Source organism: Diplotaxodon limnothrissa, linkage group LG15 (assembly GCF_057381915.1).
Source record: "Diplotaxodon limnothrissa isolate DT_005_m linkage group LG15, D_limnothrissa_male_GT1.1, whole genome shotgun sequence".
NCBI classification, from domain to species: Eukaryota; Metazoa; Chordata; class Actinopteri; order Cichliformes; family Cichlidae; genus Diplotaxodon; species Diplotaxodon limnothrissa.
The window spans coordinates 11579033-11600992 of record NC_140610.1 but is presented as its reverse complement, the minus strand read 5'-3'; the positions used below and the strand labels follow the sequence as shown (position 1 = coordinate 11600992).

The window sequence follows — 21960 nt, the reverse complement described above, 5'->3', positions numbered from 1 at the left end:
CAGTTATTGAAATTTACCAAACCTTTTGATGATGAACCGAATTTCTCCTCATGATTTTGATTTTAAAGAATAAACACTTTGGGGGGGTTTTTTCCCCCCCAAAGGAAGGAGTGCTTCATTTTTTGAAAAGGTAGACTTTAGGTTGTTTATTTCCACAAAGAGATGGCCATACAGCTGAAAACAAAGAATATATTTTATCAAGAATATGAAAGGTATACTACCAGAACATTGGAAAATACAGTAACAAAAAAAAGAAACATTAAGAATAACAAGGTACCCCCTGTAATACTTCTTCTGCAGTAGAACCAATACTTTGAAAGTTCTTGTTTGTACAGATATTACATGACTAAGTATTTTGATCCTACACAGGGTAAACAACAAATACACCTGTACAATCAGACTGGATGCCAGTCTTTTGGCTTCGACTCAAAAACAGTTCCAGACCATGAGACAATTGGCCTCCTCCTTTTTATTGAACCAGTCAGGTCATGTCCATTATTTCCAGAAACCCGTCCTCAGGGACAGATCTAATCCCAGAGTTTTATCTGTCCATCCCAGCCACAGGTGATGACCTTGGAGGTTTCATGTGGATGCCACAGGGCGCTGATGCACACCTTGTCATGAGCCTTGATCCTGTGATAAAGCTTGGTGGTTTTCCAGTCCCAGATGTTCAGCTTTCCATCTGCATCTCCTGACACCACATAACTGGTAGAAAGAAACGTGTTTCATAATTAGCACATGGTTATAAAAAATAAAGAAATAACTTCTATCTTCACTTCAGCAGCCAAAAGGTGGGAGTTGGAATTTTTGGTATTTAATCTAGGCAGGGGTTGCAATGTTGCCATGGATACTGAAAGGAAGTGAGGGCACCTGCTCACAGTCGTGGGTGGTGGGTGAGAAGAGGGACAAAAAAGGGTCTTAATGGGCGTTTTGTGTAAAAATAGGAAGATGTCCTGTGAGCTCTCCTAGCGATGGCTGTATGTTTTTTTTTCACCAAGAGTGCTTCATTACCTGGATACATTTTAAAGCTCAGGATGAGAAACAGCTTACAGAATACAAGCAAAGATATCTCAATATACTGATCATCTGCACAATGGTGCATTTGGACTCAGTTTTTAATTCACCCATTACACTAATAGCAAATTTTTATTCATAAGTACTGTTTAGTATTTACTAGTGGAATATTCTAAAGCTTTAAGCATCTCTACTTTGTGGTTTCTGTCAGAATAAAACTGCCCTTCAGAGTGACATTGTGAAGGCTTACCTCATGTCTGGGGAGAAGTCCACTTGGCATGCATAGCCAGCTACCATGTGACCCTTGAAGACTTTCTTTTTGTTTAGTCTGAAGCGGTTTTGGGCTCCAAAGATCAAAATCTGGTTGTCCATGGACTGACAGGCGAGCCATTTACCTTAAAAAACAAAACAATAAACCATTGGCCAACTATGCTGCAAAGCACTTGTGCCCTTGATAACACAATACACATTTCTTGCAAAAAAAAAAATCAAAGAGAAAACAAAAGCATTTTTGGTTGTTCACATTGAAATTTCAAGGTAATGTTTGAATTCAAATTCAAACGCATATAAACTTTAAAAGTTGTCCCCAAACCTTTTAAATGTATTATTTGCATGATTCTGTACAGCCAAGTGTTTAACAAGCAGACCCTCAGATCTTCAGTGCGGTATTTTGATGACACTGCTAGCATGCGCTAAACCTGACAGTGCAAAAACTGTGATCTGGAGGGACATTAACTAACAGCAGCTACACAGTAAATGGTAGAAACTGCCTCATGGCCAAAATTCTTCAAAACAGCAAAACTGGAAATTTGGATTGAAGTGGACAGCCCTTTGAAAAGGGCATGAACTCATCATTCTGCCATCAGTGAATTGGAAAGATTGAGGCAATTTAGGGAAAAAAAATAAAACGAGGTTTTGCATCAGTGGCTGCTCAGCAGAGATCTGCTTTAGAGAGCATTTCAGCCCCTGACAATCCAACAGTTTCAACATCACTGCACGATGGTGAGAGGCAGTGCTTTAGTGTCAAAGCATTATACAATTCTCCGCACTTTTTAAAAGTGTACATGAGGAAATTACTAATTCGATCTGAGAAAGAAATGTAGTTCTGATATGTGTGTCCTCTTTTTACACCACTTCCAGAAAACTTGTCAGCAAATGTCAAATAGAATAAGTGCAGGAGAATGAAAACAACTTGACCAATTTCAGCAGCGCACTGGAGCCCTGTCTGCTTAGTCAACATGAAAAAGAGATGGGGAAGAGCCGGGGGGGGGGGGGGTTGTATATATGGTGCCAAGTGGGGCTGGGCGCCATTTAGGCTTGAGAGAAAACTGAATGGTCTCCCACTGAGAGCTCATTCATTATTCACAAATACGAATATTACCCAAAGGAAGAAGGCAAGTACGAAGAGAACAGGAGGAGAGAAAAAATTTAAAACTGGGGGGGGGAAAAATGTAGAAAGGAAAAGAACAAATGAGGACAAAAAAAGGTTTTTGTAGGTTGCCTACAGAGATATTACATAAATTACAATGGAGATGTTTCCATGGATACAAAATGGTAGTGTAATATACTTGGGTGGGGGGCAGATTCTCCTCTGCTAGGTTCTGCTCCATGTGTGGGGAAGAGCTTTACACACAGAACACACGCATTCAAGCAGACACACAGGGTGAAACTGGGAGCAGTGGAGAGAAGCAGCTCAACCAAGGACAGTCCTGGAAACTAATGACTACCAGCCAAAGTTAATCCTGTACTAACAGGCCAGCTTCAACAAGCTATGCTTCATCTGTTAAATTTTGTGATCATGCGTCTACATCCCTACAACAAGCCCAGGCATGAGGGCTAGAGCACATGTTTATGCTCATATGTTTTGGTTATGTCCCAAATTATCCAATTGCTCATGTCCAATACATAAGAAGTTTTCTAAATTTATTGGAAAATAATAGTTCATTGTTACCCCAAATGCAGCCTTTTGTGGCAGGAAGGTTCATCTTCACAAATGACATCAGATACTTTTTACAACTTGGGGAGGGGAAAAAGATGCACTGCTTAAAAAAGGATCTATTAAATGGTTTTCTGTCTTTGGTGTCAAATATAGAAGCAAAAGATCTGTGATGAATAAGTGGCTTTTAAAATTCATTTTCTTTTCTTTTGTGTGATCTGACTGTTATGCTTTTTTTCTTTTATCCTGTGATCAGAGCACATTTTTGGTTATATGTGATCACTTTTATATTATAAAAACAAATAAATGCCTTGATCAAGAAAAAAAAAATCACAGTGGAAAATATTACTTTGGCTACTTTTGTGGTAATACTTGATCCATGTTGTATCTCCTATTACACTATGCTGCTGGCACCATGTAGTAATAGATTTACTAAATTCTTTCATCAATGGCTGTAGCTCATATCGAAAAAACAAAGATGAAAAATGCCCTTTATTTAGTTTGCACTACAAACGCTACTGCCTGCAATCACAGATAAAATGTTACAATTAAAAAAAAATCCTGAGTAATTTTCAGAAAAATTCTCTTATGAAGTGAGACCACAGCAATAACATTACAAATTTTCTTGATATAATTGTGATTTAATTTTGAGGCTTTTATTGCCCACTCCTATTATGTAATCTAAAATTTGTTAACTGGGTCTAATCAACATAACATTTCCTGGCTGCAGCTTATTTACAGTACAGGTAAGAGTACCATAACCTCGGTAATTGGTAAGAATATGAATGGATATATGGATCTCACAGAGTGATACTGCTCTGAAATCTGGCGGCACTGCATGAAGGCATGGTAAAGGTACTTTACACAAAAAGAAATGTAAAATTCAGCAATTACAAAAAAATTACAGGCTTATAACGGAGTCCTACAACCCTGACCTAAATCTCTACTATCAAAGAAGTAAAAGCTTTGCTCGTGTGGAGAAAGACATCAACAATCAACAATCACATTTTTGCTCCCCATCAGTTTGGAAGGGTTATAAGGCCAAATTGATTTGAAGTCCATAATTCCACAATGAAAAAGTGGAAAACATTACAGTGCCATTAGAAAGAGGGACTGAACAAGTGTGGCTTGCTTGGAAGGGCTGCCCGAAGAAAGACTTGTCTCTAAAATAAACATGGCAGCTGCACTGAGTCCTATGTGTACAAAAGGCCAGCCAGTCGGCAGAACTCACGAACGGAGCCACATCTGCTGAGTAAGATATCAGCATACTGCTGCCGTTTAGCCAATGAGCGGTGAGGCAACCCATTCTCGTGACCTCCTCCATTACACTATGAAAACCCTCTTTTTTACACGACGGTATGCTAACTGACAGTATACAGTCATACAGCTGTTCATCTTAAAAATAAATAGCATTGGGTGCCAGTGTAGCTCACTGATGGAGCAGTCAACAGGTCCTAGGTTTGAGTCCGACCCATGGCCCTGTGTGTCTTCTCTTGTTCCCTCGCCCCACTTCCCTGTCTAATCTTACTGCTCCAGTGTCCAAAAGGCAAAATTGCTCAAATATTAAACATTTGTTTTGACATCAAATGTACACAGTTTAAGTCACTCAAGTGTCCAAATATTTCTGTTATCCAACAGTTAATGCATTATCTGTGACGATTAAACAGCCAGAGCTAAACACAGAACTGGAAACACAGACAGCTGACATGTATTGATAGAAAATCTGGATCTCGTGGCAAGCAGAAATCTCCACGTACAACAAACTTACTACACTGAGAATATCTGTTTTTCCCACCTTGCCTGAGCGATGGCAAATCTCAGAAGGTGTGACTCTACTTCAGTGTGGTAATGCAGGTTTTACTCCCTCAAGTCGCCTGTCCTTGACTGTGTTTATGAGTGTTTGGCCATGATTAGTCTACTTACCATTGGGGGAGAGAGTCACAGCTGGCATGGAGTGCATACTGGGCTCAGCAATGTACTTAAAGTCCACAGGGATGTCCCTGAAAAAGGCACAAAACACTGTGAGTACACTTGAAGACGGGTTAAACAGTGGATGAGAACAACGTGAGAAGGCCCTTAGCAATAACAGCTCTATGGGAAAACATCGACAGAGCTGTTGTTTGTTTGACATTGAAGGTGCTTATGCCAGCTCAAAACTGCTTATTTACTAGAGAGAGAAGAGCTGTGGTGGAGGTAAAGAAGGAAAAAAAAACAGGCTGTATCACCATTAGTGCTACAGTAAATAAATAAATCTTGTAAATAATGTGAAAGATGCTTTTGATGCTGCACCAGCCACCAATTATTTATGAAACCCTCCTTTGCTCCTTCACCCGGCCTCGCTGTTCTTTTATGCTCTGCTATGTCTCTCTGCTTTGGGAGAAACAGCAAACTTGGCTATTTGATCTTAACTTGTCTGAAGAAGATCATTCAAATGTACAGTGCATGTATGTGTGTCTGTCAGGATGACAGCGTGCCAATTTGCTGAGACTTGCTGTAAAATAAAGCAAAGTAAACTCCATAACTAAGAACCCACACTTTGTTTTTAGACACACTACTTCAGTGGGTCTGAAATTAAGATTTCTATAATATAATTTATCTCATTATATGTGCTAATTTGAAACAAAGGATGGTTTCACAAAACAAGCACTGACAGATTTAATTCATTTATTCATTTGTTTCCTTTTCAAATTATTCTAAGAACATTCCGATTTGGGAGTTTTATTAAGCTGAGATAAATCGATCGCTTCTAAAAAAGCAGGCTTTTTAAGAAATCAAGTTCTGGGGAGGTTTAGCAGTTCTTTGACCATCCTGAGTGATTCCTACAATATGCTTCCACAGTCTCCACCACTTATCTCCCGCTATCCTTTTCCTTCTCATTTTATTATCATTCCAAGTGTCCCCGTGGGCTTCATCGCTCTCTACATGATGTCTTTATGATCAAGAGTTAATTCCCCTTGTTTTGTGCAGTTTGGTACATTTCGAATCAATTGTAATCCTCCTGGAAAGCATTCACAGACTCTCCTGATGACAAACCTATGCTATAGATAAAGTAGTCAATCCTGGGAACACTATGTGTGAGAACGTGGACAGAATTTAAATTGCGTGTAGGCGTTTTCACTATGACGCGAATGGCTTGTGGATTTGCTGCCTCGCAGTCTATTCTGCGTGCTCTCAACATGCCCCTCTCTGCTAGACGCCGCTTCTATTCTTGCAACATGAGACTATTCTTGTAAATTCAGCCTAATGCAGCTCTCACAGGGAGAGTGGGGCAGGGGGACTAGAGCCAGGTGGTATCCATGGGAGAAAGCGGGACCGTCAAGTCACTTTTTGGCCTGACATACCACTTGCCCGCTTACTCCCACGCTGCACTAAAAAAAAGCTCATGGGAACCCGAAGTTTGCCCAAAGCAGACTCTTAGGATTTAATTCTTTAGCTTGTTGTTGTTGTTGTGTTTATCTTTAATTCTGTCTTTCACATTGACTTAAAGTGTGCAAAAAACTTTTTTAAGCAGATAATCCATCTCACAAGCTCATGAGGAAGTTTTGACAATTAAACCAAACTAAATACAAATGGCTGCCCTTGATACAAAACCTCCCCTTGAAGCATTCCATGGAAAGCTCTGTTTATCTGGTGGTTTTTAAATATTTATTATCTATAAACAGCAAATAGCTGAGTTTGTTTACCATGACAGGGCACCCCAGACAGTGTACAAGCCCTTCCCGGTGGTCTTTTGGTTGTCCAAACAATTATAAACAGCAGGATATGGACATTTTTAATTTTGTTATTAAAATTCATGTTCGCGTTTTCTTTCACCATCCCCAAAAGTGGGATTTAAACCTTCCAGTCATCCCAACACATACACATTACAAATCATTTCATTCACATCGTTTTAGTTAGTTACACTCGTATATAAAAGGAATCTCGTAAAACACTATAATCTGTATCCTGCTCATCACAGAAGAACAATAATATATAAAAGCACTTGATGTGCCCAAGGTGCATCTTAACAAGCCTATAACAAAGTTAAAAAAATACAATCCAGAGCTAATACTTGCACAGCTCAAAATTACACTGAATACCCAGCTGTCTGTAACTCCTGATTGTTTCGTTTTTTAATTATAGTCCACACTGGTTCACTTCCTTCTTGCTTTACATTCATATTGTTGATTGATTTCTCCAAGCCAATATCAGCTACAGTCTTCTGTTATTAAACGCAGAGCATTAGGGAGGAGGATTACATGACTTGCTTGGAAGAACGGCAGCAACAACTACAGCGGCACTCTCAAGTTTCAACTATGGCATAAGCAGTTCAGGCTGCACTCGGCACTTACCACTCCCAAACTCGAAGACTCTTGTCGTCTGATGTGCTGACAAACCGACGGTTCTCGTCAACAAAGGTGATGGTGTTGACGGCGCCCAGGTGACGATCGTACTCCTGAACCACCTCGCCTGTCCTGATGTCCCACTTTTAGAGACACAAAGAGGCACAGACAGCACAGCAGACAGAAGGGAGGTAAACAAATGTATCCCATGAGTCGAAAAGTGGAGTACTAAAATGAATTCACAATCCCTCCAACACTTGTTCCACTGCGCCTTGCTATATTCGCATGGAGTGATGATTACCAAAATAAATGCAGCTCGTCTCAATCGCACTGCAAAAACAGAGAATATGGCTCACTGTGGGAGACTCCCTATGAGAGCAGCTATAAACTGTACCGATGTTATGAACCTTTTAAATTGCCTTAATGTAATCACAGCAATTAGCAATCAAACAGACTTTAGTCCTAAAAATTAATATTTTGAGAGAAAACAGCATGTACAAATTAAAATATAAAAGGCAACCACACAGAAACCCCTCCAGGGACAGCAAACAAATAAATAAATAAAATGAAGCTCGTCTGTTCGGATGGCTTTCACACCAAATTCCATTTTTTCCCCACCCTTGGGGTGAACAGCCATCTGTTCTCATAACCCGAAAAGGGGACCTGCATGATTTAACGCTAACCCTGATTATTGTGCCAGATTGTGACTGACAATTACAACTCAACATTTTTTCCCCTATTAGCTAATCTCCCAGAATTAAAATGTCTTTCTAGAGATTTCCAAACATCCATTGCTCTGAAATGTCGAAAATAAAAACTATATCACACTTGAGCTGTCCTTTCAGCATGTTGAGAGGTTCGCATGACTCGTTCTAAAAACGTGATAGTGTATTTATAGATTTCCTACTTTTATCACATATTGTTCTCTTTCCTTCGCCTCTTGTTTACCCTAATGCTTCTTGTGATTAATGAGTTGCTCTAGTCCTGTCAGCCACTGAACCTCTTACAACTCCCACACAACTACACACACTAGCGCTGGAGGATGAGACAGGAGTATATTTCACGGTCCTGTGGGCACAGGGAGTAAACAGAGAAATTCATGTGTGCAACCTGCTTGGCCAACATGATCGACTTTTCTTGCGGTGGAAGAAATGGTCAGCTTTACCTGAACAATCTTCTTATCTGACATGCCAGCCACAAGAAGGTTCTGTTTGTCCTCATCTGGGTTGAACTTCACACAGTATGGTACCTTCCTGTTGGTGAAGTGGGAGATACACTGGCCTGTGGTGGGAAGCAAATTGAAAGTCAGAGCTCCAGAATAATCCACAGTGGCTCCCTCACAAAGGCACACTGAAGTTGCTTTAAAATTTAAGGACACACTCTACAACTTTCAATGCTGTATGCTCCATATCCCTGCAGGTGGTGACAACTCAGCTGTAACACATAAAAATTTCCTAGTGTTCATTCGGTAAAGGTGAATCATCACAGGGATGATGCTCCAACTACTGCTACAACCAAGGAAACAGAAAATTGAAATGACTGAAAACACTGAGAGGCACTTGTATGCTAAAATAGCACGCTTTTTATATTACTGCTATAATATAGGAAGAAACAATCCCCAGAAAAACAAAACACAACAACTAGTTGTGTGAAAAAAGTAAGCAATGCTTTTCATTTGACAAATCTAACTCAAGCAAATCAACTTTTAGGAGAAGTATTTGGATGATGTGTCCTCCACTGATATCAACAAGTGGGGGATTTAATGCTTTTCTGCCCTCTGCTGGAGCGGCACTCTTGAGCTGAAAGGGGTAAAAATGTGACAGATGAGCCAAGTGGGTTCTTTTTTAAAGGGAAACCATGGGCCCAACTTCTAGAGGGAGCACAGACTGACACAGATCGAGCAGATCAACTAAAATTTGGTTTTACTAGCAGACTTCACCTCCACAATAAAGGTGTGTTAGACATCATGTCATTCATCCTAATTGATCTATTATGTTAACCGGGTATAACCATTTTTAAATCAGTTAACCTGTAAATTATTTTTTTTGCATCCGATATAAATTACTGAAAGAAAAAAGAAATCCAAATCCTGGATTACAGTATTGGTAGTTTTGCTTAAAAAAAATTAAATGATTAATTATTAAAATCTCTGTTGATTAATTGGTTTTAGCGTTAGTGATAAAATTCATGTGATCTTGGACTGAAAACAAGTTTATATTACTAAAAAGTTCGTGCAGAGAAAATATTTATCATCTAGGAATATATATGGTTAATTAAATCATTCATCTTCAAGATAATCATTTATATATTTCTCTATTTAATTATTTCTTTGAAGTTTTATTGATTTGGTCACTTTAAGATTTAAAAAGGAGCCGTACGCCTACATAAAGAACGTATTGCTGTCAGTGGCCCACGTACCTGTCTCAGAGTCCCACAGTTTAATGTAGCGGTCATATGCAGCGCTGAGGAACTGGGTCCCGGTGTTGTTGAAACAAATGTCTCGCACTGCTTTGCTGTGACCTAACACAGACACAGACCACACATATATTACAGACAAATAAATACATCCTCTAAAATTCATTTTCCTGCATTCCCCAATCTTGTTACCAAGAATCCCCCAGCTGTCCTCCTTTGAAAGCAAAATCATTTGAGAAATATGAAATTTGGTTAAGGGGAATAAAAGATGCTGAATAAAGGAATTAAAAAAGGGAGATGAATAAAGGAAGATGAAGTGGAATCTGGGAAAATGGAGGAAACGGAATCTTAAAATGAGCCTGTAAAACAGGGTGGTGAAAAAAGACACACCTTCTTATTGTCTCCTAATATCAGTCTATGTAATCCTTTGGGTTTTCCCCCTCATACAGTAGAGGTGATGAGAGGTCCCTGTGGGCCTCATGCAAGCAAAGGCTTACCACATTGAAAAAGTCTTTAAGCAGGGCTGTACTGTTTTTACAGCATTAACGGAGCCCACTGAGGCCACACAGACTGCAATTAAAACTACGGAAACAGGCGCACACAACCAAGCAAGTGCTGATCACTGCTTAGTTTGGTAGACATTACAAACAACATCACCTTATAAACAGCTATGTGCAAATTCCTCTAGAAAATTAAAAAAAAAACACAAAAAACCCCAGAAATATTTCTTTAAGCTGTTGGAGAAAATATGAATATCAATATCAGTCTGAGGGTTCTGTCCACAAGGCATAGCCAATAACTCTAACACACATCATATTTAGCTCTGCTGTTTCTCCTACTCACTACTTTCTAAGCTAGTCAATCTCTGTCAGTTTATTCACTCCTAAACTGTGTTCTCTCCTTCTGTATCTTCTCGTGTCTTGTGCCCTCCCTTGCCCCTCATTCCCCCCGGCCTCTGAGCTGCTGAATTATGCATATTCAGTGAAGGAGCTGACAAGCAGAACCACAGCTGCAAACAATCTCTATTCTGACAGCGTGCCATCTCTGGAAAGAGTTTAAGAGAGTCCTGCATGCATTAGCCTAACCTGCCCCCAGACTCCAAATACGCATATATCTGTATATTAAAAAAATAAATAAAAAATCCCAAATCCCCCCGCGCTCTGTCAGCGGTCAGCAGACATGTCATTAGTCCTCCAGTAATGCTGAGCTCACAATGTGTCACTGCTTTGTATTTCCCAAAAGGCTGAGCGCACTTCATACCTTGACCATATTTTAATGTCAGCATCTTTGCTGATGATCCATTATTATTTATAAAAGGATTTACTTGAATAAACGACACAATTCAATTTTATACAGCGAATTATTAACCGACACCAACACTTATCATGTACCACATCATTATGATAGATGATGTAGGATGAGCATTTTGCACACTTACCAATAAAAGTCCGAAGACACCTCCTTTCACCATACACCTCCCACAGCTGTGAAGACGAGAGCACAGTTACAAAAGAGAAAAAAACTGATTTATACTTTGTCGTATTTAAAATACGGGGTAACAGGCTACTTTATTGCTACAGAGATTATTACACAATCATAAAGATCACATCTTAGATAAATGTGTATACACCCCCACCCCCCTTTTCTCCAGAAACCTTATTAGCTTATTTACCTTGATCTTGCAGTCCATGGAGCAGGAGAGCAGCAGATGACCAGAGTTTGGAAACAATCGGATTGCACTGACACCCTAGAACATACACGGGATGAGAAATTTATATTTAACCAAGACTCTTTATTTTGAGTATCCCAGTCACTGTTACAGCTTATGGCTGATTTACAGTAAAAGCAAGCTGTTTTGTAAATTTTGATATTGTGCTTATCTGTTTTCTGGGGGTCTTTTTCTGTTTTGTTTGGGGGGTTTTTTTACTCTTGGCTGAAGCACAGAAAAATATTCTAGCAGAAGGAAAATGCTGCAATGTATATCATATAAATGTGACTTGAAATCACAAAGCCATGGCCAGGCTATTGCTATTCAAAAATTTTTAAGTTGGACACACCGGCCAAAACAATAATGCATGCAGGACAGCATGTGTGCAGACTCTTTATTATCATCTTAATTCTGTAATAGTTATCGAAAATATCTATGATTTTCTGCAACATACCAAAGTTTCAAAGTGTCACAAAACTTTGGTGACACCACATGAGCCACTCTCCAACTATTATCTCAACATCAGCACTTCCACACACTTATCCTTTTCAAATTTATTTGTATTCAAATTAGACTCTGAAGTCTGTAACTTTCTGCACAAAGCAGAAAGGAGCCAATTTAAAACTTGAGTGATTTCCTCTCCCTGAAGCGCACTGGCAGATCAGACACTTGAATCACATCTTTCTTGGAATAACCCAGTGTTTGCCTTTATATGTGAATTATAAAGACATGGCTTTGAATCAAACAAAATAATCTCAGATATGTCGGTGCGAAGCAGCTGGTATATGCCCGTGTTATCACCGTGTTCAGAAATACCTACAAGGTTTTATGGATTTTCTCAGACATTTTACAAGGATTGGATAATGAAATATGTATACACAAATGCCCATGTTTCACTGCTCTCAAAATCATTAAAACAAATACTTTTAGAACTTTTTTCCCCCGCCTCAAACTGACCTTGGTGTGTCCAGACCAGACATGAATCTGTTTCTTTGGCAGGTAACATTTGTCTGGAGCATCCGCAGAACGCAGATTGATGCCCACATCCTGTGGGACATGAAGGTACGACCTGCCCTGGTAATCATACATGTCTTTAACTGTGGGAGAGAACAAAAGAAACAGACAAAATGTGATGTAAAAGAATCCTGCAGTATTTGGATCTATGCCGGACAAAGGAACTATCTGACATATTAAGTACTTGAGAACAGAAATGAGTAAACTTTGTGAAATATCTTTACGACCTGTTCCCAAAAAGGTTGATACTGTTCATCTGGACGTAGCGTTTTCAGTGGGAGAAACGTTTCGTCACTCATCCAAGCGACTTCTTCAGTCTCAGCTGACTTCAGGTTTCCCCAGTCTTATAAACAGTACATTTGCACAATGACTGAAACTAGCACCACTGAGGCAACAATGGGCTGTGAGGTCAGTTCCTTGATCATTAATATGCAAATTGTCATGACCATTGATCAACAACCACTGATCAAAGCTCATTGATCATTAATCAAAGACCGCTGATCAATGGCCATGAATACTATTCACAGAGAGTTGGGGAATGGCTGCAATCACAGCATTGTAAGATGGCGAAAGATGTACCCTTAGGCGCCCTCCTCGATTCAGAGATGGTCTTTCCGTTTTCACGTAAATGGCCTCCTTGACTCCGCGCTCAAACCAGCGTTCCTCCCAGTTCCTCCCTGGCAATTCTCCCAACATTTCACAGCGTACACTACATTACTCTGTTTATGTTGGGGGACCCGATCCTTTGGGCGGACCAATTTTTTATCAAAGCGCGGTGTGGGGTTTAAAAGCCACAGAGATGCGGTGTTTAGAAAAAATACCTCTCAACTGTTCTGATAGTCCTGACATATAAGGACTCACAGAAACTTTGAGACGTTATGGGTGACTGAGTTGGTCCTACAGACAAATGGTCTTAAAGGTACACCCTTCAGTAAACCATACAGACTTGGTGTAGATTTCCGTGGGTAAAGCCTGTGGTATGAGGTCCAGTCAGTGGACTCGTTTCAGTCATTGTGCAAATGTACTGTTTATAAGGTTGGGGAAACCTGCAGTCAGCTGAGACTGAAGAAATCACTTGGATGTAGGGCTGTGCGATATGACCAAAATCTCATATCCCGATATAAGACATCTATCGTCCCAATAACGATATAAATCACAAAAATTTAACATTTTCTGTAAATTCTGTGAATCTCGAGCAGCTCGTGTTGCGTGAAGCGTTTCCAGCTGCGCGTCCTGTAGCTGGAGTCGAGTGTTTTAACCGATGCATGAAACAATGCATTTTTAGACATAAGTTGTAAAGGCCGCCGTTTTCTTTGTGAGTATTTATTACACGGCGTGCTGCGGGGAAAAGCCTGTTCTAATGTTTGAGTCTAAGGTTTATCTTTTAGCACCTGGCGGCTCTTTTTTGCTTCTCATCCGTAAACACTCTGCATACTCTTTCACGTGATTCAGTTTATTTTGAAAAGTCTCAACAGGATCTTGAGCTTTATTGTGAAAGGTTTATGTGGAAGATAAACAAGCGGACACACGATGGTTTTACCGTCATTATTGCTAACGACAACACATAAAAACAGGCGCTTGTCCGTCCATAGTGTGGTTATATTAAATATAAGAGAAAGAGAGAAAGAAGAAATTAATATAGCCACTACAGTGACCATCAAAATGATGAAAAAATATTGCCGTAAACAGTTTATTTTGTGACACCACGAAACAAACAATAGTGTAAAATGAAACGATAGACGTTTTTATATCGTCATCCGATCTATATCGTTATATCGAACAGCCCTACTTGGACGAGTGCCGAAATGTTTCTCCCACTGAAAACGCTACGTCCAGATGAACAGAATCAACTATTTGGAATTTACTTACCTGGATGATTGAGCATGCATCAAGACATTTATGACCTGTTGTTTCTGTATGCTGTTTATAACAGCACAAAATATAATTTCAAAAATAAATAAATAAATAGGCTCGTTTAGGCTACATTTTCAATCATGTCTCTAATTGCCACAGCCGATCAAAATTAACAAAAAAGTCAGTACCATGGAGAATAGTCTTCTCTTCTGAAGGAGCATCATCCTCATTCCTTCCCTTCTTCTGCCTCTTGGCTGTAATTTCATCCAGCTCCTTCTGCTCATCCTGTACAATAACAATAATCACAACCAGGGGATTACTTCACACTTACTGCCTTTTATATAATTATGAAAACAAATACAGCGAACTGAAATGGATTTCATCTAAGATGTAAAAAGGAAATGTGAGTAATAATCAGCATTTGGCCAGTTGTGCATGTCATCTATTAAAGTCTAGTACACAACTACATAACTTAAACAAAATATGTTCCATTGCATCACCTGCACTATGGAAGATTAAAAAAATTTGTCTTTAGAGGACGTTAACTGCATTATGGCAAAATATATGAATATAAATAAAGTATTTAAAAAATGCCTTTCAGGATAACAAATAGATTAATCACACGGAGAAGCAGTCAAAATTACCTCTGTTGGTTTGGCCACATCTTTCTCATCTGCATATTTTGCCCATGGTCCAAGGTAATTGTCAATTTCTCCTGCATCTCCACCTTTGACCTTTTTCCTCTTCTGTGACTTCTTCAGACCGCTCTCAAACACAGTCAGACCTGTAGGAGAAGCCATATGGTACTAGAATCACAAACTTCCCCTAAACTAAATAACTGAAAAGCTTTTTGAACATATCAGTAGATCTTAACACTCAAACATATTGAATATAAATAATATTTACCTTTATGTTTCTCAGCCTCTTCCACTGCACCAATGTAGGTATTAGAGGATGACTCGTGTGTATCAACAGATGGATCTAAAGCATAACCTTTAAGCAAAGAAGGGAGAATTGTAAAGTCATTAAAATTTAAACAGCATCAATACACTGCATCATCCAAACCCAAATCACTAGGCTTACCATATGAGGAGAAAGTCCTCCTTTGCTGTTCAAACATAAAATCATTGACGTGAGCAGGTTCTGCATAGCCAGATAACATGTTCCTGGGGGCAGCCATCTGCTGGCTTTTAAAAGGGTTCATTGGGCCAAACTATGAAGAAAAAAAATATAAAATCATTAGCAATGCTACAGATAAACTTCTGTGGATCCTCATAAAAAACTAATTTATTTTTTCACAAGCCCTCTCATACATGTAGATCTTAAAAAAACAAAAAAACCCCACAACATCAATAACAACTGATACAGTGATCAATGTACCAGCAGTTAGACTGATAGGCTGCAGGAGCAATTAAGAGCAATTACCGTAAGCAGCCTTAAGTATCTGTTTTACAAAAAAAAAAAAATCAATGAATAACATAAAATACTCAGGTTAGGGACACTGCAGTGGTATGACAACAATCATGAATAATTTAACATTAATAACCATTAACAGCAATAAATACTCTGATTCATAAACTTAAAAATCACTCCCATCTGGTCACAATTTGAAACAAAATAACCATAAGAAGGTAAACAATAATTTACTTGTTTACCTTCTTATATGATTTTATTCTGATACTGACAAATTCTGGCAAATCTTCTGCAAAACCTACCCTAAAAAAAGTAAGTACACATTCATGTTACTAGTTTGGGTTGCAGTGCAACTGAAATGTTGCAGGGGGTCTTGAAACAGGCAGGAATCGGACAAAAATCTTGCATTGAAGTGATTCTGCACATAAGATGGTCAAGGCTTTCAGCAAACTATTTTTTTAAAGTTATTTCTGACAATAATACAATACATTCTAAGGGCAAGGCTAATTTACCTTTTCCATATTAGAATATTATGTCAGTTGATGAAATGTCTTTTAAGGATGAATAATTGAAATAACTTTCTAATTTCTCTGTCATGTTGCTCATATATGTATCACCTTTATCGTTTAGTGCCGTTTAAAAATAATTAAATATATGTATTTCACACAACTGCATAACAAAGTGATCAAATGCCACTCATGTTATATTATCAGTTAACTAACTATATGTGTAACCCAGCTCACAAATATTCAGACTTACCTCGGGTGCAAACATGGTTTCATATGTTGGGTTATAAGTGACTTCTTTCAGAGCAGGGTCCAGGTGTATGCCCGTCTCAACAGCCTCCTAAAATCGGGATTCGAACAATGAGCAAACGAGCTTCTTGATAAAGGAGACATGCTCTAGGTTGGTAATTCGCATGTTTTGTTTTACACAAGCACACGTTAACTAGTACAGTGTAAGATACATGTAGTTGGACCTTAAGTTACACAGAGCTCAATCAGTGTGTATTTTTTTTAGAATTAGCTCAGGAGTAATTCCGCAAAGATTACAACACACTTTGCGGAATCTTTCCCGCTTAGTACTACTAGAACAAATCTGTAATTTTAGAGAATAAATAACTTCTAATTACAACACCACCTTTCCACAGTAATTTGAATAACCTTTATTATTATCAGCATAACAAGTAAGTAAGCCAGAGTTACTCCCAATAATCTAATTATAAAGTGAGGTTAACGTTAGCTGCTTAGCTTAGCTTACCTTGACAGCGACCTCAGGGGCGGAATTTAAAACAGCCAGAGACATACTGCTCTCTGACTGCAACGGTTTAAGGTGAGCCGTAGCGTCCGTATCGACTGGGTTCACTTTTTCAACACTTGTATTAGATTCAGACTCATTTTCTGAATCGGAATCACTGCCGTATGAAACGAGGGAAGCTATGGCGGCAGACATCTTGGATGTTGTGAATGTGGCGGAAGCAGAAGGGCGGTACTTCCGTTATAGAAATGAAGAAAGAATTTATAGATAATTTATTATTCTCTAGGATTGAGAATTTAAAGAACTATAGCATTGAATCTTATACGTATGACCGGAATTATTAACTTAAAATTATTAATTCATTACATTCATTAAATATAAATGTATTAATTTATATATTTTGAAGACATTCATAAAACAGATATTTCAGTTGGCTAGAATATTACTCATTTAAATATTACTTTGCTAGAATTAGAATTATTACAATTAACACTTTTAGGCAAAACTACCAAAATTATGGCGGCAGTTTGTAAAATGAGACGAAATACTAACGAGGCAGTATTTTGTTTTTCAAGATAAGCTGTCAGTATGTTGTTTAATGTGTTGTTGTGAATATATTGATTCACTGTGTGATTTTATTTTCTCTTCAACTGTAATGTTTGAAATAATCCAAATCAGTGTGTCCCTCCCTGAAATCGATTGGACAGCACAACACCAAGGTTTGAGATAATAAGCCAATACCGCGAACGCGCACGAGCCTCCCACGAGTACACTTCAGCAGCAGCATGGGACGTTTTCTCGCGCCCCAACAATAGAGTGGTACGTACCATTATTACCGATTTCAATGGGGACGTTTTCTTGTGGATATACGTAATTTCACACTACTTCTCTTAGAAAGAAAACAAATGTCGCATACGGGTAAAAATCAAAGTGGTTTTATGACGTGAAACCTGATGTAAGCTTAACCGGACTAGCTTTATTGCCAATTTCATCAACATTTGCCCAGAGAATCCCTTTGGAAAAAAAGTGGCTGGATTCATCTCCGCCGCCGCCTCTTCCAGCAGGAGTACATTTGATTACGGAGACAGTACAACCATGGATCCGACCCGGGGATTTAAATTTGTGGACACGGTGGCACACTCTGCTGCTCAGTAAGGATGGAGAGAAAATAAGAGGGGTTTTTTTTCTTCTTACAAACGTATCAGGTAAATAATTTCTTTTTAAATTTTGCACTGCAGTGCATCATGCAAAATGGGACTTTAGTAACGTTATGTTATCGCTATTAGCACAGCGGCAACTTACCGTCATAAAACCGAGTCACCGTGTTGTAATATTAGACTTCAACTGGAGCTGCTCGACTAATAACGGTCTTGGTAATTTAAAACTGCCTGGCCATCACTGACTCCCACGTTTACCCGGTGTACAGTTGACAAATGTGGCAATGAGAACAACGTTAGGCTACCAAAGTGGTCAAAATCCCACAAAGTAGCCTACCTACCAGTAGCATTTTTATTTTTGAATGACTAAAGGAGGAATTGGTAATGGGACCGCTGGGTGATAAATTGCAGCTGCACATCTGCATGAGATCCCGCTGCAGCGTCTTGACATAGTGAATCTGAAGAATATCACACTAGTGAGAAAAGCAGAGAGCAAATATTTGCAATGCTCCCCAATTAACCCAACGTGCATAAACAAATAAATAAAAAGACGTAGAGTGTGTTTTATTTGTTAGCGAGTTTGTGGAGTGGGCAGTTTGCTACAGTGTCATGAAGGGAACCACGGGAAGTTAATTTTATAAGAATGCATTGATTTGCCTCTGCGAGGCAGAGGAGAAGGAGGACAGGGGTTGGGGTCTATTCCAGCCAGCTTCGTTTGCAGTCATGGGGGGATGGTAAGCCTTCAGCCCAGTGAAAATCATGCTCTGTGAAATCCGAAACCTTCTTTGTACTACTTCAAGTGCAACAAGAAAAGTGGGCACGAGGGGCATCGTCGTTTTGTGACCGCTGTGCAGTAATCAGCTTTTATATGTAGTGACAGCACGAATATGTTCTTTGATACACAGGAGGCCGGCTAATATGGGCTTTGCACTTCATCAAAGTGAGCATATCTTTTCTACAGTCTGTCCAGTTGAGACAAACTAAGAGTTGGGTCTTTGGATTGCTGCAGGTAACTATTGCCTGCTGAGTGGCCAGCAGCATATTTCATGGTTTGCCTGTTTTAAAAATGCAATAGTAAATGTAAGAACAGCCTGTAGTGACAGTGTGGGTTCAGCTTCGTGGTTGATGATGAATGAATCACCTTTAGAAACATCAGCTGCAGAGCTATTGCTAAAAATCCATGTATGCCACTGTGGATGCTGCTTCTGACAGTGGATTAGTGTGCCTCTGATGTGTTAAAATAACAAATACAGAGCGAGGTAAACTAGGGTTTACATGTGATGGCAGGAATTTAATAATTATTCTTTTTTTTTCTAATAAATAGTGAGGTTAAAAAAAAGAAAGAAGCTATTTATCCTACAAGGCTAGACATCTTGTCCAAATCAACAAATGCAGAGCTCTGTACACTCACATTGCCTTGGCTGTGATTCAGTGGAATGCATAAATAAGACTTAATTCCTCGATTTGATCAGAAGCTGCATTAATAATTAATGCAGATAGAGAAGATGTTGACTCTTTCCAGATGACCTTAAATATTTACCTGTTATATCAAATTAGCCCACATCAAACACACATATATATATATATATATATATATATATATATATATATATATATAAAAATTATTTGGCTACAACCACTGAATACCCACCTAGTTCCACCTGAAAAAGACTTTGTGGGCCGAGAAGATCTGTCATGGCCCTGTATGATGGCTGGAGCAGAAGAACTCAACTTCAAGGGAAATACTACTTTAGTCTTGTTCTGATCAACTGTATGTGACCTGAACTGCAGATGAGTAAAATTTACAGTAGTGCAGTGAATGTCACCAAGACTCCAGATGAATGGATATCTTTTAAAAACGTTTAAAAAAAAAATCTGTAGGTTAAGAGCATATGGCAGAAACAAAATGGTCTGTGGGCCATTGCAGCTGTTAAATATATCAGCCTGCAGGAGTGGCCTCCAAACTATCACATGACTGAGAACTATAGCCTAGCTTTCATAAGCGCTCAGAGGGATCATGCAGGGACCATTTGTCATATTGTTTGGATTCAGAGCTGGCTTGAGGACATAATCCAGAGACTGTCCCCTAACCACCGGTCTGATTCAGCCTAAGTGGACATGTCTTAAAGGATGTCTGATGTGGTCCAGACAAGAGGCAGTAGTTCAGTTTGAGGCAACTTCTTTTTAAAGCAGGCGACTTTCTGACCTTTATGTTATATGTATGTCTTTTTTGGTCCTGAAAAACGTCATGCCAAGGTGACAAATACACAGTTGAGGGCTCTGTTCACATTGGCCGCTCTTTGATACATGAATATATACAAAAGTTTCTCAGTTTTGCTACAGGTGTCTCCTCAGAATAGAATCGAGCCTATTGCCATTTTATGTTTATGCTGTTTGTGAACTTTTTGCTGTGAGGGATGACATTTTTTATTTATTTATTTATTTAAATGTGTTTCATAGGCCCTCATGACTGAACAGCCTCCTGTGGAGGCTTTTGGAAGTCTATTATTTGTTGACAATGCTCTGATCCTCTGCCAGTCTTTGACTTTCTCATGCTAGCAAGAAATCTCTTTCTCCTCTGCTGTCTTTTTTTAGGGTCTTTCTTTTTGGTCTTTCTCCTCAGAGGAGGAGAAGGGTGATAGGGGGACGCAGAATGACAGGGGTCATAAGGAAAGAGTGTGTAGAAAGAGAAAGGAGGGGAATAGATGAGAGTTAAGTGAGTGATGGGTGCCTGGCATGAAGAGGCGAGAGGAGGTGGTGGGAGGAAGGTGGGCTAGGGATTCTGGGAAAGGCAGAGAGCGCAAAAATGAATGCGAGTGTGCGTAATGTGTAATGCCAGCTTACGTGCCATTTAGTTGAGCTACAGGCAGCCCTCCTATCTCCCAGCTGTTAGGATCCTCCAGAGGGCCCAGCACACAGGAGCTATTGTTCTTCTTGGCCAGGCCCACAGCTCTATAATACTGCTTCTGTCTGCAGTGTGAACTGGTCTGACAGAGAGACACCAGTGCACGGTTAAGCCTCCCTGACTGGTGCTCCTTGTGTCTTACTACCACTGCCTCCACCACTTCCAAGAGTTTACACCAACTGCCTCACTGTATTTCTTTAACCATTTCTTTTTAACTTGCTTTTCTTCAGTAGGGGATGCTGTCCACGTTCTCTCCTTTATTAATTTTTTGCTTTGCTTCCATGTCTTAATCCAGTCCTCGGTCAAACTCCAGGGATGGAAGTTGTCATAGTGTGCCTTAACTCAGGACTTACTGTTGTGCCTCATGGCAGATAATGTTTTGCTTTCTTTCAGTGATGCCACCCTGGAACAAAGGTAGAACGCCATTTTCAGAAATAAAATACATTACTTCTATTGAGAAGAAAGGCTTAATATCTCCAAAGATATATAAAATCCAAAATTTTGATCACAGAGCACCATAACTTGATCTTTAGTCTTAAAAATCTGCTATACCATGTCTTTTATAAATCTGGCATAGTAAGTAACTCTCTGCCTTTTGTCTTTTATCTTCACACAAGGGAGGAGAGGGTGTTGACAGGCTTTCTTAGAGTTGACAAGGTAACTCTGAAAAAGACTTGCCTGATAGTGCCAGAGGGACAGTCAACTGGACAAAAAGAAAGATATCACAACTGAGTTTAAGGGTACCCCTTTCCCATCTGTAACGATCTGTTATCTGTCTTTCCGTCATCTAAAGCTGAATGGAACACAAGGCGTTATTCCCTTCAGTTTATTTGCCTTCGTTATATCTACACAGCACGCTGTTGCTGCCACAGCTGCACAGTGTTTAAACACATGCAAGAGTTCTCTCATTCACTACATCACTTGAGGCTCTGACAAGTTTTAGAAAGGATTTGTCTTGAGTTGAG

General features: G+C 39.3%; 2 protein-coding genes across 2 annotated transcripts in view; one reads left to right on the top strand and one right to left on the bottom strand.

The window, feature by feature from the left end:
- Nucleotides 1-147: 147 nt before the first annotated feature.
- Nucleotides 148-17128, bottom strand: cdc40 (cell division cycle 40 homolog (S. cerevisiae)). The gene is made up of 15 exons (XM_085372332.1): nt 16937-17128; nt 16436-16522; nt 15347-15476; nt 15170-15256; nt 14908-15047; nt 14452-14548; nt 12353-12492; nt 11360-11434; nt 11126-11171; nt 9691-9792; nt 8438-8553; nt 7282-7415; nt 4874-4950; nt 1265-1409; nt 148-705 (listed from the first exon to the last, which is right to left on the bottom strand). Exons 1-15 carry the CDS (start codon nt 17126-17128, stop codon nt 528-530), a joined length of 1746 nt encoding a protein of 581 aa, XP_085228458.1. The 3' UTR covers nt 148-527.
- A 703-nt stretch (nt 17129-17831) lies between these two features.
- wasf1 (WASP family member 1) overlaps nt 17832-21960 on the top strand; it is a 65214-nt gene continuing 61085 nt past the window's right edge. The window contains exon 1 of the mRNA XM_085371933.1: nt 17832-18138. The gene's annotated coding sequence lies outside the window, so the exon portion shown is untranslated. The remainder of the gene's footprint in view (nt 18139-21960) is intronic.

Bases quoted from the DNA above. Each gene is read 5' to 3' on its own strand.
- cdc40 (XM_085372332.1), bottom strand. From the start codon at position 17,128: ATGTCTGCCGCCATAGCTTCCCTCGTTTCATACGGCAGTGATTCCGAT. The intron at 12,493-14,451 runs GTACTGACTTTT...TCTCTCCCACAG, and splicing joins AGAGAAGACTATTCTCCATG to TTAAAGACATGTATGATTAC. The intron at 8,554-9,690 runs GTACGTGGGCCA...TTCCCACCACAG, and splicing joins ACTGTGGGACTCTGAGACAG to GCCAGTGTATCTCCCACTTC.